Below are 14,566 nucleotides of genomic sequence, written 5' to 3' on the forward strand. Positions count from 1 at the left end.
GAGGTAGGACAGCTAGAGACCAGGCATATGAGGTATGGGGAGGGTGGTTTGGTGGATGGGGAAAATATAAAATAAATAAATAAAATCATATACTTTATGTCTGATCTGGAATAAAAGATTAAGTTGACTACTCAATACTAAAGGCACTAAAATGACTTTTCCATCACATATTAGACATGGTTTTGACTTAAATTCCTTTTCACTGTCTCCAATGTCGCATTGACACTCAAAGGGAAATATTAAGTTCTTGAGAAATTTTTAAAAAACACTAGGTACATCTCAAGATATTTCAATTCCTTTATTTACTGTCAGGTTTAAAGGTTTTAGAGAAAAGGGACCACAAAATACTCTAGAAACTATTTTAGTACCTTTTGGGAAAGACTTCTAAGTGTTCTCTATGTATTTGCAGTATTATTGTATGCCTGGCTTCCCCAAAGCTTTGAATCAAAACCATTTTGTCTTTTCAACTATTCTGCACATGATCATCAGGTTTTACTCTATGTGAAGCCCATTATTCAAGGATAAATAAAACAAGAATGAATTCACTTTCCAGTAGCTAATTACATAGTACCTGACCCAATCTCAACACCAAAATCATTATGACCATGAGGTGACATATGGAAATCATATTCTCTTTAAAGTCACAAATACATAAGAGAAGAGGATTGGGAGTTGGGGGAGGGTTATTAAGTCAGGAGCTGAGACTGCTGAATAGGCTACTATGCCATAACCCTGTGCTGCACAAGGAACAAATGGTGAGAGAAGTGGATGTATACAAAGCATAATTTCCTGGGGAAGGTGAAAGTGATTTCTGGATTTTTCAGTTTGACAGGTGAGAGTCCCCAGAGATGATGAACTTTGCAACTGGAGAACACAGAACTGAAGTCAAAGGAAGGCTCTTGGAATTGAGAGGGTTGAAGGAACAAGATAATGCCGTGTTCTTAGTGTGGATGTAAAACAGCTGCGAGGCCAGAGGGATGATCAAGTCTTGATCTGTGCTCCAGTGTCTCCAAAGGGCAAAAGTCTGAAGGCAGCTTTGAGCCATGAAGGTTGGCTGAGACCTCCTGATTCCCATAGGGAGGCAGAGGGTATATTAGAAAGTTTCCAGAAATTTATATCAGGTAATAACTGTGGTTGCAGAAAGCACCTGGAAGGGAAGCTGGCATGAAAAAAGAGGAGGAGGCCGAGACTTGGAATTCACTGTTGAAAAGGTGGCTAGAGGCCCACCGATGAGCGTCTAGACTCTCCCCAGACCTCAGGTATCTCTGGGAGAGGAGGTCCCTGCGGATAGATGAAACAGGTGTGCTTCTGCTGGTGGGGCAGCTGATAAACCTGGCTTCAGCAGAAAGCCCAAAAGCCTTGAGGCTCATGATAACACAACACCTGAAAACACTAATCAGTTCTAGAAATAGTCCGAACTCCTAAAATGAAAAAAAAAAAAAAAAAAAAGATTAATGCCCAGAGAAATAAATTTCTCAAGGCCTCAGAGAAGCTCAACAATGCCAACTCGAGAGCCCAGCTCTTGTCCTCATGAAGTACTGGGCACTTCCAGCTGGGCCTCTGACCCTTGGGAACTAGACGAGAACATGGCACTGTGTGTCAGACATAACAGCATCACAGTGATTATGGAGGTGAAGCCAGGTGGCCATGGCCACTGAACAGTCTAGGAGAAATGCTCCCAGCGACACTGAGGACTGTGGAGACAGTCTCAGTGTGCCGGTGACGGGAAAGGACTGCTAGCTTGGTTACGAGCTTGTAGACCCATTTGCTTTGTTCTGTGTGGTGCTCTAACAGCAAAAGAAACTGCAGTGGCTCCTGGCCCCGCCCCACCTCAGCCCCACTAACTACCCAGCACTAGAAACACAGTCAGGACCATTGCCTCTATTCACACAGGCTGAGTGGCCTCTCTGACAGGCAGCACCTCTGACTAGAAAAACTTGTCCTTTGTCCCCTAATTCTTACCTGTAGGCCTTGGTATAATGAGGCAAGACTGGGGCGGGGTCCTGTGAAGGCTAAGGGTGAGAACTAGAATCTCGGGCCTACTTCACTGCAGAAGTTGAAGTGATGGAGTCCTGCTACCACCCTAGAGACCGGGGACCCTAAGGAAGTGAGGTTCTGGGGGCAGGGTTCCCCTATGTGGTTGGACAACCATAAATATAAATCTCTGGCTGTTGACCCATGGCCCCATGCCAAACTTCTGATCCTTCTTCCCTATTTTATTTTCCACTTCAACTCAACAAGTCACATATGACGTATGTCATAGATGATTAGTTTTATAATATAGGTCGCATGATCATATATAATCACAGTCAGTGACTCTGAGCACAGGACAATGGTGAGCAGGCTCAGTGTCCACCCATTTACTCACTCACCCATCACCCATCTTACTTTACTCTTCAGCACAACTCATGGGCCAGGCACTGCCCAGGGACTGAGGGGAGGATCACTGACAAGACTCGCTCTGAAAGGTCATAATCTGGGGGAAACACAGAGACATCTGCAACCATAATGTAGGGTGCTAAGCAGTCGACTTAATAAAAGGGGGTGCATAGTGTTAAGGAAACCTCAAAAACTTTGTGTCAAGAATGCAGGTGCAGGGTCAGATAAATGGACAGGACGGGAAATGTCTTCCATGACGGCTATATTGAAATGGACCCAAAAGTCACACACATTCACCAAGCACCCTGTGCCTGCGCCTGGCTAGGCCTTCAGACCACAGAGAGGAATGAGATGGGGTCCCCACCCTCAATTAGCTCAGAGCTGGAAGGGGGCCCAAACCCATGCTAATCTACACAGCAGAGGTAGCACCTAGCAGTTTGAGAACATATTTACTGGGTCTACATATTATTTTTACTTTTGTATTTGAATTAATCAGTCACTATTAGTTAAAAATCTGGACACTGAAAATTTTTTAAATTGAAGTATATTGGAATCTTAGCACAGGCCACCATAAAAATATACCATAGACTGAGAAATATATGAAATCTATTTTCTCCCAGTTCTTAGGCTAGAAGCTCAAGATCAAGTTTCTGGTGAGAGCCCTTCCTCTCCTGTGGATGGCTGTGTTGGCCCAGGGTACCCCAAAGCAGGAGGAAGACAGCCAGCCCTCTGGTATTGCTCCTCACAGGACAGCAATGCCACCAGGAGGCCCCGCCCACATGACCTGTCTAGCCCAGATACCTGCTAAGGTCCATCTCCAAACACTGTCACACTGGGGGTTTGGGCTTCAACATCGGGGTGGGGGGTTTCACAATTCAATCCAGAGAAATTAAAATACCAGGCATTTGGGAAACAGCTCTGAAGCCAGAAACTAAGGGCACTTCTTCACAAAGTCACAGAACAAACACTGAGCTGCCAGCTGCCGTGTGGGGAGGAGCGGGACACCCAGCAAATGCCGAGGAAGCGACGTTGGCGGAGACACAGCCAGCATCACTTTGAGTCAGCCTTTTCAGCACAAAATATGCCTTTAAAAGCAACGCCCCACACTTTTTAAACTTCCGGTAAGATTTGCTATAATTCTCATTTCAAGTATTTGTTCTAATCTCTTATTTTAGTTTTCTTTGATAGAATCCAGTCATGTATACCTTGTCACTTCTCAGCTTATAAGTATAGGTTTAATCTAATTTTTCTCTCGATTTTTACATTTTCCATCATTAGATCTTTTTCTTTTATGATATTATTTCTTATGCATATTCACTTTTAACTCCCTTTATAAGTGATGTTTTCTAAAATGGTTGTTTCTTTCATTTCATTATCTCTCCTGTAATCTATTGCCTGATTCCCTTTTTTTTTTTTTTTAAGATTTGTTTATTTATGCATACAGAGCTGGGGTACAGGCCTGAGGTGCAGGGGCAGTGAGAGGATCCACCAGAGACAGAGTGGGGAGCAGAACAGGCAGATCGATGAAGTCCACTGCTGAGGGGAGCAGCAGGCAGGTCAGGAGAGGCCTGCTGTGCCCCATGTGGACCACCTCGAGGGCGGAGATCGAACTCGCACTGAAGAGGCCGTGGCTAGCTTCATAGTGCTGAGCTTCAACCCATTGCGCCACCAGGGAGGGCCGGCCCCTGCCTGATTTCTAACTTCCAATTCATTGTTCTTTTAAACCTGTGTCTTTATCTCAGTGAGATAATTAGGTTATAGTCTTCATCCATGAATAGTGGAAGGCTTGTGTGGACACAGCTGGGCTGCACTCGGAGCTGCCCTCGGGCTCTAGGAGGACAAGGACATTGGATCCTACAGGTGCAGCAGCCATTGCAGACAAGCGCCAGAGCCACCTCTGGGTCTCGGACTGGGAACCAAGGCGACAAGGGGAACGCCGGCGGGATGGGGGGCTGCCAGGCGTCCCCAAAGCAGGGTGACAGAGAAGAGCGGAAAGGGACGCAGAGACCCAGCCCACTCGCTCGCTGGCTTAGTCACCGTGTGGCTATCACAGCAAACCTACAGGAGTCCAGGCGTTGCTGAGGAGCTGAGGACACAGAGACATGATGCCGGCACCTTCCCACCCAGGAAGAGAACAGACTCGTGGTCGGCAGCCCCGGTCCTGAGCGAGGGCCGCTTTCACAGACAGGGAGTCGCTGTGCCAGCACAGAGCAGGGGCAGGGCCAGTGCAGGGGCCGGGAGGGGCGGGGCGGCCGCACTCAGCAGGACGGGCACTCTGGGCACGCACGGGGCACAGCCACAGCGGCACCAAGTCCGCAGGGCCAAGCCTCGGCCCGCCTGGCGAGGAGGTGTGTGCCCGGGGCAAGATGGGCAGAGAGCATCGGGGCCAGGCTCAGAGGCCTGGGGGTGCCAGGCTCCCCCGTGTGAGGGGCCCCGGAGGGTGCAAGCAGGGAAGGAGCACACTAACCTGGGGGTGGTGGGTGGGCAAGATGGGGCTGGCAGGGAGGGGCAGGAGGTGGGGTGTCAGAGTGGAGGGGGAGGTGTGGGGAGGCCAGCAGCCACCTGGGCTGAGGGGGCAGCAGGCTCAGAAGGAGCAGGGGCAGCCTCAGTGTTTGAAATGAGGCCAAGACTTAATGATGTCGTACAGGGCCTGCCCAGGAGACAGGGTATTGACCACATCCTTTTGCCCCACCAGGAGGTAGCTGGGAGTCAGGTACCCCTTGTCCACAGCACATTCGATCAGGTCCTGGGCTGCCTGCAGCGCTGCGGCATTGGGCGAGACACCTGCAAACATAGCAGCCAGTCAGCTGTAGGTTCCAGGCCCTGCCCAAGGCACCACCCACTCCAGACGCTCACCCACCCCACCCCCAAGTTAGTACTGAATAGATTCCTCCACTGCCAGTCACCCTCTATACACACAGAAAACACACTGGCTGTCGGATTCTTCCTAAATCACACGAGCAGAACCCAGGATAAAATACACAATTATTCTAAGGGTGTACAAAGCCTTTATCCACCGCAAAAATTAGCCTGGTCGCTCTCACGGGGAGAAGTTTAGCCCCCTAGGTGGCATTTAGTATGTATAGAGACATTTTGGTTGTCATAACAAGGGGGGGTGGCTACAACAATATACCCTAGAACACACACGGGGTCCCAGTACAGAATTATCTGACCCTGTGAGTCGGCAGGCCAAGGCTGGCCATCCCTGTGACCACACATTTATTTCCTGACCCTGCCAGCACTCCACCCCAACGCCCAGGCCCTTCTTCAGGCCCATCCCTGAGTCACCTCAGTCCTTGGCCAATGCCCATCCTAGAGTCAACCGGACCCTCCTCTTCCCAGAAGCTCAACAAAAGGCTCCTGAGTCAAAACAGACTTCAGCCAAGAGGGCTAAGCAGTGACAGCTCTCACTGCCAGGGACAGGGCTCACGTGCGGCTTTGTGCTCACTTGCTGTCTGCCATGCAGAACAGAGGCCTAAAGATCTTTTCCTCATCTTACACAAGTTTAGATGTCAGAAGAAACAGACATTGGGCTGGATAGACTGGAGGCGGATGTTCTGTTGGGGGATGTCGCCTGGCCACACTGAACCTACTCTAGGTTCAAATTTGAAGCCTGGTCAACACAGCCTACCAGGCCCCAAAGTAATGCCTGAGTCTGGCGCTGTCCCTCCACCACCACCCAGTGACCACCACTGCCCGACGCAGCCACTCACCTGAGAAGGTGCCCATGAAGGCAATGCCCAGGGCAATGTCATTGTAGCCATCAGTGTGGGAGCCTTGGACATTCCAACCCACTCCTTCATAAATGACACCATCCTGGCCCACAAGGAAGCTGGGGGGTCAAGGGAACATGGAGGTCAGCATGAGAGTCGGGCATTCTGGGTAGTTTCATCCACCTGACCATGCCTTCACCCACCTGACCCATGGTGAGCTATCTCCTCAGCATTCACTTACAAAGAGGATAGTGCTGTTCTCATGGAGGCAGGGGAGGGCAGAAGGCCCAGATGTATGGCCTGTGCTGATTTCTGGGGTGCACGTTTCCCACCACAGCCTATTTCAGGCCACTCATGTTTAACAAGTGGCTGCAAAAACTCCTGAATCTCCAACAATCATTTGTAAAAGCCCATCGGTCTCCAGCACACCACTGCTAGCCCCAAGCAGCTCAGAGCTGTGAAGCCAATGGTGACAGCCTTCTGCCTGAGCTTCCACACCTCACCAGTGAAACTGCTTCCCCAGGTGACCTGCAGTCTCCTCAGACAAAATCAATTCTCTGACCTTGACCTTCAGGCCTCTGTGCATTCTAGCTTGCTGGCTCCTCCCATCTTCTGTAACATTCCCTCCCCTTAACATCTGTGGCAGGGTACTCTCTCCCTGCCTTCTCTGGCTGCTGCCCCTCAGACTCATCTGTACCCCATGTTCTTGCCTACATCAGCTCCTCAAGGTAGAACCCTCTCTTTTTAATACTTCCTTAGCTTCAGCTGCCATTCAAACCCATGTATCTACACCTGGACCCACCTTCCCTACCTGTTCCCTGTCTGAGCTCCCCACTGTGGTAAAAGACACCCCATCCTCCATGGCTCCAACTAGGAATGTGGGTCTCAACCCACCACTTGACCCATACAGCAACCAAGGTTTGTCAAGCATATCTCCAGGATTTGCTGGACCCTGCATCCTTATCATGAACACCTCACCACTCAGATTCCTCCACTTTATCCAGGACAGCAACTACCACCCGGCCATGATGCCTTCCTGTCTGGACTGCAACACAGTCCCAAGACTGACCAGCTCGCCACCAGTAACAACCAGAGTAGTCTTCCTAGTCTTATGTCAAGACTTCTGTTCTTGTTGCAGCACTATTTATAATAGGGAAGACTTGGATCAACCCAAATGCCCAAAAAGAGATAACTGGATCAAGAAGACGTGCTACAGCTACACAATACAGTATTATCCGGCAATCAAAAAAGATAAACTAATGCCACTTGCAGCAACATGGATGGAGCTTGAAGGGAAATAAATCAGAAAGAAAAAGGAAAAGACTGGATTGACTTTTACTTATAGGAGGAATATAGAAGATAAAGGAAAAAATAATAAAAACAAATACGTACAACAAAACAAAACAAAAATAAACAGACAACCACAAATCCCTCTCCCTCCTACAGAGGGAGGACAGGGATCAAAAAGGGGAGGGAAGAGCACAAGCGACTGCGGAGGTGTGCACGAGGAATTGGTGCTGGAAACTTTATAGGGGTTACCCCTGGGGAAAGAAAGCAAACATTGTGAGGGAAAAAAAAAATGAATAGAATCATTTAAATGTTTATGAAAAAGACCTCTTTTGTGTCTTTTGGCATGGAGGGCAAACTCTCAGCTTAAGTACAAGATCCTTTGAGGTTTGGCCTGGCCGTTTGGAACAGGTTGCAGAGTGACTTACCTGAGCTGCATGCCAGAGAAGGCCCATCCCAGTCTGTGAGAGAAGCCACCGTCGTGCACATGGACACATCTCACATCGTGGGCATGGGCGTGTCATTTGTCCCTTTTCCTTCCCTTTCAAAGTTTCGATTTCTGCTCCCCAGTGTTAAGAAGCCCGCCTGTCCTCAGGCCTACTTACTTATATCTAGTGTCGCAGGTGCTGTATCTGTCCATGAAGAGGGACTGGATGTCTTGGACTAACTGATGGCACTCATCAGACATGTGGCAGGTTCTCCCCGCAGTTTGGATGATGATGACGTACTTGGCTGGGAGGCTCAGTTTGGGGCAGTGGGTCTCTCTAGCCTTCCAAGCAGGCCTCAGGACAATAGTGGGACATGCTGTGCAGGGGTGAGACAGGAACATGAGGATCCGCCTTGCTCCCCACCATCACCACCCCATAGCAACACCTGAGTTCTGAATATCCCACCACCTTGGCATCCTGCCCAGGGTAGGGACTCAGAAAAAAAAAACAGAAATTCTTGATGGACCATGGGAATGGGCTGAGAGGCAGGAATCAATGAGCCATGGGTTCTAACCCAAAAGCAGAAGCCCAAGGACAGTGGCCATGTCATCCTGAGGAAAGGGGATGCTGTGCTCCCTTTTGGAGAAATCAGCTGAACTTTTATTTGAAGCCATGTCTTTGGGAGCCATTTATAATCTATGAAGATCTCCATCAAGCAGAGCAACTATTACCACTAAGAAATGGCACCGATCCAAAAGCATAGAGGAAGTTTACGTATGTGGAACTTGAATCCTGTAGAGCTAATTTTCTCTAAAATGTTTTTGAGTCTAAGAAAAGGCTGAAAGTACTTATTAACTCCACTATTTTTGATGCTGCTTCCTTTTAAACCCAGTATCTAGTTTTACCACCAAAATTCTGTTCAATTCTTCCTATAAATTTGGTGGCTGTGGTAACTTGCACACTTCCATCTACCGTTCTGACGTCGGTATTCAGAAGGGTTTGCCTTTGTGCTTGTGTTTGTACAAGCCCCATCCAGGCATTTTGCTCCTCCATCACGTCTTTCACAGTAAAACACACCAAATGTGTGCTCATTTGTTTATTATCTTTTCCTACCCTCTAGCTGGAAACTCCAAGAGGGCACTATTTTTGTGTTTTGTTCCTTGGGATGACCCAGTGGCAATGCTGGATGATTGAAGACATGAGCTGCATATGTTACACCTGCATGAAGTCGTGGCTGTGTCACTCTAGGAATCTGGGGGACAAGCAGGTGACCCGAGGGTCCCTCTCAAGGTCTGCTGGCCCTAAAAGTTCAGAGAAGTATGGCCCTCCCTGGTGGCGCAGCGGGTTAAAGCACAGCACTGAGAATCTAAAGCCACTTGCGCATAAGTTCGATTCCCGCCTGCCCCGGAGGTGACCACATGGCGCGGCAGACCTCTCCTGACCCGCCCGCTGCTCCCCTCAGCAGTGTACTTCGTCCATCTGCCTGTTCTGCTCCCCACTCTGTCTCTGGTGAAGCCTCTCGCCGCCCCTGAGCCTCTGGCCTGTACCCCAGTTCTGTATGCACAAATAAATAAATCTTTAAAAAAAAAAAAAAAGTTGAGAAGTAGAGTGACCAGTTGCCTCTAGAAAAAAATCCTGTGAGACCATGATGGAAGATGTCCCTCCCTTGGCGGGTGAGGGGATCTGGAAAGACTCCCGGAAAGGTAGGTTGAAGGGCCTACCTTTCTTGGGACGTGCCTTCTGCTTAGGGGCCAGGCAATTCTCGCCTTTCACAAGAAGTGGCTGAACGAACATGGGAGACAGGTGGCCCTTCAGCATCGCGTGGAAGATCAGACCCTCCATGGCTGACAGGGCGGCAGGACTGGGACTGTGGCCTGTAAGAGAGGAAGCTTGGTCCGGCTTGAGTTTCAAGGGGTTCCGTGGGGGAGGGTGAGAAGCCCCGCCAGCCCCGGCATAGCTATCGGAGAGGAAAAAGGAATAAGTTCAGCCCCTATGTCAGAAGGCCTGAACATCAGTCTCCGCCTGGAAGGAGGCTAGTGGTGTGGGATGAAGACATTCCCCAGCCACCCACTGAGACTTCACTCATCCACGGAGCGCCTGCACAGGCATGCTCAAGCGGCCAGAGTAGGGTTAGCCATCCAGACTCTTCCAGCTTCTTTACCTGTATTCACTACCTTTGAGGTAGATGCTGTTATTAACTCCATTATTCGCCAAGGGGAGCTTTAAAATCCAAGAAATAACATGGAAAGATCCCACAGCTGACAAGGGAACCCCCAAGCAGCAACGAATGTTCATGAAAACAAACCAAGCTGAACACAGAGAGGCCTGGGTGAGTGGGAAATGTTCTGATTCTTCTTTCATAGCTGCTTCACCCTGCAACATCTGTGCTGCACTGGCTTAGGGCAGGATCATTAAACTTGAATCTGGACTCTCTTGAAGAACATGGGGTCAGTGAGAAACAAGAGGTGCAAGAGCTCTGTGCATAGAAACAGGGCACACGCCACGTGAGGCTGCAGGTGGCAGGGCTGAGGGCAGCCATAAGACTAGCAGAAAGCGGATAGGACTTGGAGACTAGAGGCCTTGAACAGGCTTTTTTAAATTGTGTAGAAAATCTCAGGGTAAGAAAAATGGAAGGAGGAGGTGGGGGCCGGGCTGCACAGCCTAGCACTATGTACACACCAGGGCTAAAGGAAGGTGTGATCATCACTGACATGGACATAGGAGACGGAGCCAAAGCCTTCCAAAGGCGGAGGAGAGCAAGGCGGAGAGCACCTCCACTATGAAAGGACCAGAGTAAGAGAGGCCCACTCCGGAGGCGGAGGAGGAAGCCAGCACCCTAAGCAGGGGACCTGAGGATGCAAAAGTCGAGAGAGAGGATTCGTGCAGCTCAGGAAGGCGAGAAGACTGCGGTGCTGGGACAGCAAATGGAGAACTCTGAAGAGAAGGGCAGTGAGGTGACCGTTACCTTCCTTGGTGCCGAAGAAGGCGAGCCCCAGGGAGACGTTGTTGTAGCCCTGGGTGTGCAGGCCTTGGATGTCCCAGCCCACACCTTCATACACCCGGCCGTCGTCTCCCACCAGGAAGCTGTGGGCAGGGAGATGCGGGTTCTGTGACCGGTCAGCAGTCCGGTTCTTCTACACTAACGGGGATGTGCGAGGGGGGCTGAGCTCAGGAATGGCCGGTGAGGCATCTGGGCACACAATAAGGGTAACGGAGGGCCCCCTCCCGGAGGTGCTCCCCACCTGCCTCCCTGGTCCAGATGTCTGGGCTTTCTAGAAACCATTCTGCATACTCAGCAGGGGAAATGGGCTTGGAGCCACTCCAGGAAATAAGAGCATCAACCACACAGGTTCAGATTCTTCCTGGCCTCCGCGTATCCTAAAACATGACTCTCCTCCCTCCAAAATGCAAGCGGCCATCAGGCTGTGCCTCTGCAGGGTCACTGTCCCTTAGAGGCTTCCCACTGAGCTGCACCTCATATGATGCAGAGGCAGGCAGCTTTGGGGGACACAACCCCAGAGGAAAGGGTAAAGGAGCAAGGAGAGAAAGACAGACAAAATGTGTGGAATTGGGCTGGCACTCTGTCCCTGCGGCCGGTCTAGTGACTAGCGCACCTTGGAACTGCCCTTCAGAAGGGCTGGGTGCTGCGGAAACTCCCTACCTGCTCCCGCCCCAGAGGGCCATTAACTCCCCTCCACACTCAGGAACTGGGTGGAAGACGAAAGTGGACAAGTCCATGGGTACTTGAGGCTGGAAGTGGTCACTGTGCCCAGGAACTGTCAACAACTCAGAAGAGTCAGAGCGGCCCAAGGGCAGTTATAGGGCCTGCAGGAGCCACCATTAGGGTCGGAGTGACTACAGCACCACCAAGGGAGCGCCCCCTGCTGGTGTGGTATGGGAATTGCAGGGAGCAAAGAGACTTAGAGCTGGTTGGCGCTCTGGACTCTGCAGCTGCCTGACTTTGGGAAAATAAAGCCCACCTCCCTCCCTCAAGCCTCTCATCCATAGTGTGGAGCCGTAGGTAATCCTTGACAGGCGCCTCCCAGGCTGACCAGTCCGCACACAGCATTTACCTGAAACTGCAGGTACTGTGCGGGAACCAGGTTTGGGGAAATAGAAAATATAATCATTATTGTTGTTCCTCATTGCCTTACAGAAAGTCCTGAGAGCTTAGGAATATATAGGGTCTACTAACTATTTTATTCTATTCAAACCTGACATAACTACAGCCCAGAAAAAAAATGAAAGAAACAGAGATGAGAGCAGCCAGGAGCAGGTTTGACCACTGCCCACCTGACCACCTCCCGAGCCCACCCCACCCCCACCCGCCTGCCTCCGGCTTGGTCACTGCCCCAGACCCCATCTGCTGGCCCCTGCCCGGCCCAGCCGCCTCTCACTTGTAGGCCAGGCCACACCAGCTGTTGTTGTGCATGTGGTAGGCCCGCAGCTCCCGCAGCCTCTGGCCACACGTGGTCTGGTTGTGACACTCCAGTCCGGGTATGTGGTGTGTGACAAGAAAGTCCACTGGCCGAGCCAGCTGGGTGCTGCAGCCCACCTCTTCAGCTCCCCACTCCTTGTGCGACACCATGGTGGAGACATCTGTGGGGTGGGGGACAGGAGGTGGTGTCATTCTGCTCATCTTGCCCCATCCCCACATTAGTCCATGGGCCACAGCTGCCTTGCTGGGTTGTGTCTGCCCACAGTGGTGGAAAAGCCCAGCAGGGGAGCTTCAGCAGGCAGATACCCTTCCACTTGTCACCTCCACATCATCCCTGTTGCCCCTCATCACGTGGAGCTGAAGTTGTGCCTGCCCAGAAAAGCCTAGACCTAGCTCCCTGACCCCAGGCCAGCCCCACCCTGGACTTTGCTATCTTGCAGCTCTTGCCCTGCTCAGACCCCCAACTCCAGCCCTCACCCCCCACCTCAGGAAGCAGCTCCATCTCACTACTGATCCTGGGAGCCCTGAGCATCCTCCCCACCTCCCCTCAGCACTAACATGCATCACAAACGCTATGCTCACTGACAGCTCTCTCTGTGACTCTGGCTCTCTGTGCAGGCCCACAATCGCGCCCCCCCTCCCCCAGCCAGGGAGTCCTCTTCAGATGGGACCTGGGTCTCCTTCTGTCTGAGGACTCCCTGAGGGCAGGATGTTGGTCCATCTCCGGGCCAGAGGGTGCCAAATTTGCCTCTCGCCTTCCTGGTTCTATTCCTTCCCATGCCACCCCTCCCCACAAGGTCTGGAACCATCCTGTGGGTGGTTTATAGGTGCCCCTCTCTGCAGCTCACCCATCACCCCAGCCAGGGTGGCTGTGCAGTGCTCAGAGACCATTCTGGTCGCATGAGAATCCCCAGTCGGCCCACAGGCCTCCTCACCATTGAGAACCGGTCTGACTTTTTCAATGAGCTGGGAGATGTTGCTAAGTGCGTACTGAAGCAACTCCGACCTGAGCTTATCTTGCGTCTCCTCCCAGGGGGCATCGCCTGTGAAGGAACATTCCAGGGGTGGTTCTCAGGGACTGTCAGCTGGAGCCGGATCAGCAACACAGGCCCAGCCCACAGGCTACTCCCGGCCTCCACCTAGCCGCCCCCGTCACGTGAACCCCCACCACGGAGCCCTCTGGAGAGGACAGAGGACCACCTCCACCAGCTGTTCGTGGAGTGATTGCTCCATCACCAACTCCAGGACAGCCAGGGCAGGGAGTCCCAAATGAGCTGCATCAGTGCACACACAACTGGCCCCCAAAAGGGAAAATAAACCACCTAAAGACATAGCATACTAGAGAAGCATAAAGTCTTCTCTAGTAAGGACTGCACCTGCTGGGAGCTGGGAGGAAGTGTGTGTGAAGAAGGGACTAGAATCACCTGTGTGGGTGGAGTCAGTTCCCCAGGGATTGTCTGGGAGCATTTGCTAAGCCTGTGCTCCTGTGTGAGGGACTTCGGGACCAGGCACAGCATGTCACCTCACAGCCCCACCCCAAGGAACCTTCTTTTACTGACAAGAATAACCCCCAAGCTCTGACTGACGTAGGAGCACACCCAGAACCCTCGCCCCGTTGCTTGGGTGCTAAGTTTCCCACATGCCTTCTCCAGGGAGTCCTCACCCTAGTTTAGGAGGTCAGAACCTCTGCTCAATTTTCAGGTGGGCAAATAGTCTTAACGAGCTGACTGACTCGTTTAAAAATCATGGCTGGAGGCAGAACAAGGATTTGAACCCATAGCTGTGCTTCTAAATGCAAAGTTCTTTTCTTCCTAAGAACACACGAGCATTTTTAAAGACTTTAGGATGCCCCTTCTCAGTTATTCTCTGATCAGTGAGGGAACACTCACCCCAGGCTCCGAGACCCAGAGCAGAGAAGACCAGAAGCCACCGCAGCATCCTCTTGGGGTCCCAGGCACTGATGGGAAAGTGTGGACAGCGGCCCTGGGAAACAGTTAACCAGGCCATGCTTACTCAACAAACGGCCCCCACCCACTGATGACTCCCCCACTTCTGCCAAACTGGGGGTCTCTGAGCGCCAGGACCTGCCCAGGCTTCTCAGTCCTTGGCACGTGCCTGTGCACATGGGCTGGTAAAAAGCCGGCGTCCTGTGACCCCGGGCAACTCAATTTCATGGCAAGACCTGGGTGGGCACACGTGGTCTTATTTAGAGTGGAACCAAGACATCCAAACCCACAGCGGTAGGTACAGAGCAGACAGAGCCTCCCAGGTGGGGACCAGGTGGGGTGAGAGCAGTCCCGGTTCTAAGGCAGAGGAAGCCT

The 14,566-nt window shown here is 51.4% G+C and overlaps 1 protein-coding gene across 1 annotated transcript; it reads right to left on the reverse strand.

Moving 5' to 3' along the window:
- Window positions 1–4,984: 4,984 nt before the first annotated feature.
- LOC101636550 (peptidoglycan recognition protein 4) lies at window positions 4,985–14,183 on the reverse strand. Its single transcript, XM_004693716.1, has 8 exons — window positions 14,135–14,183; window positions 13,181–13,288; window positions 12,205–12,406; window positions 10,773–10,891; window positions 9,529–9,681; window positions 7,985–8,183; window positions 6,093–6,211; window positions 4,985–5,163 (listed from the first exon to the last, which is right to left on the reverse strand). The coding sequence occupies exons 1-8, from the start codon at window positions 14,181–14,183 to the stop codon at window positions 4,985–4,987; spliced, it is 1,128 nt and encodes a 375-aa protein (XP_004693773.1).
- Window positions 14,184–14,566: the final 383 nt, after the last annotated feature.

The sequence above is a fragment of the Condylura cristata genome, unplaced genomic scaffold (assembly GCF_000260355.1).
Source record: "Condylura cristata isolate star-nosed mole 26May11 unplaced genomic scaffold, ConCri1.0 scaffold00040, whole genome shotgun sequence".
NCBI lineage: Eukaryota > Metazoa > Chordata > Mammalia > Eulipotyphla > Talpidae > Condylura > Condylura cristata.

What these genes read in the sequence shown, in the direction of transcription:
- LOC101636550 (XM_004693716.1), bottom strand. Translation starts at nt 14,183, where the DNA reads ATGCTGCGGTGGCTTCTGGTCTTCTCTGCTCTGGGTCTCGGAGCCTGG. An exon ending in TGGTGTGGCCTGGCCTACAA is followed by an intron (nt 10,892 to 12,204) that starts GTGAGAGGCGGC and finishes CCCTGCCCACAG; the next exon opens with CTTCCTGGTGGGAGACGACG. An exon ending in GAAGGCACGTCCCAAGAAAG is followed by an intron (nt 8,184 to 9,528) that starts GTAGGCCCTTCA and finishes ACCCCTGCACAG; the next exon opens with CATGTCCCACTATTGTCCTG.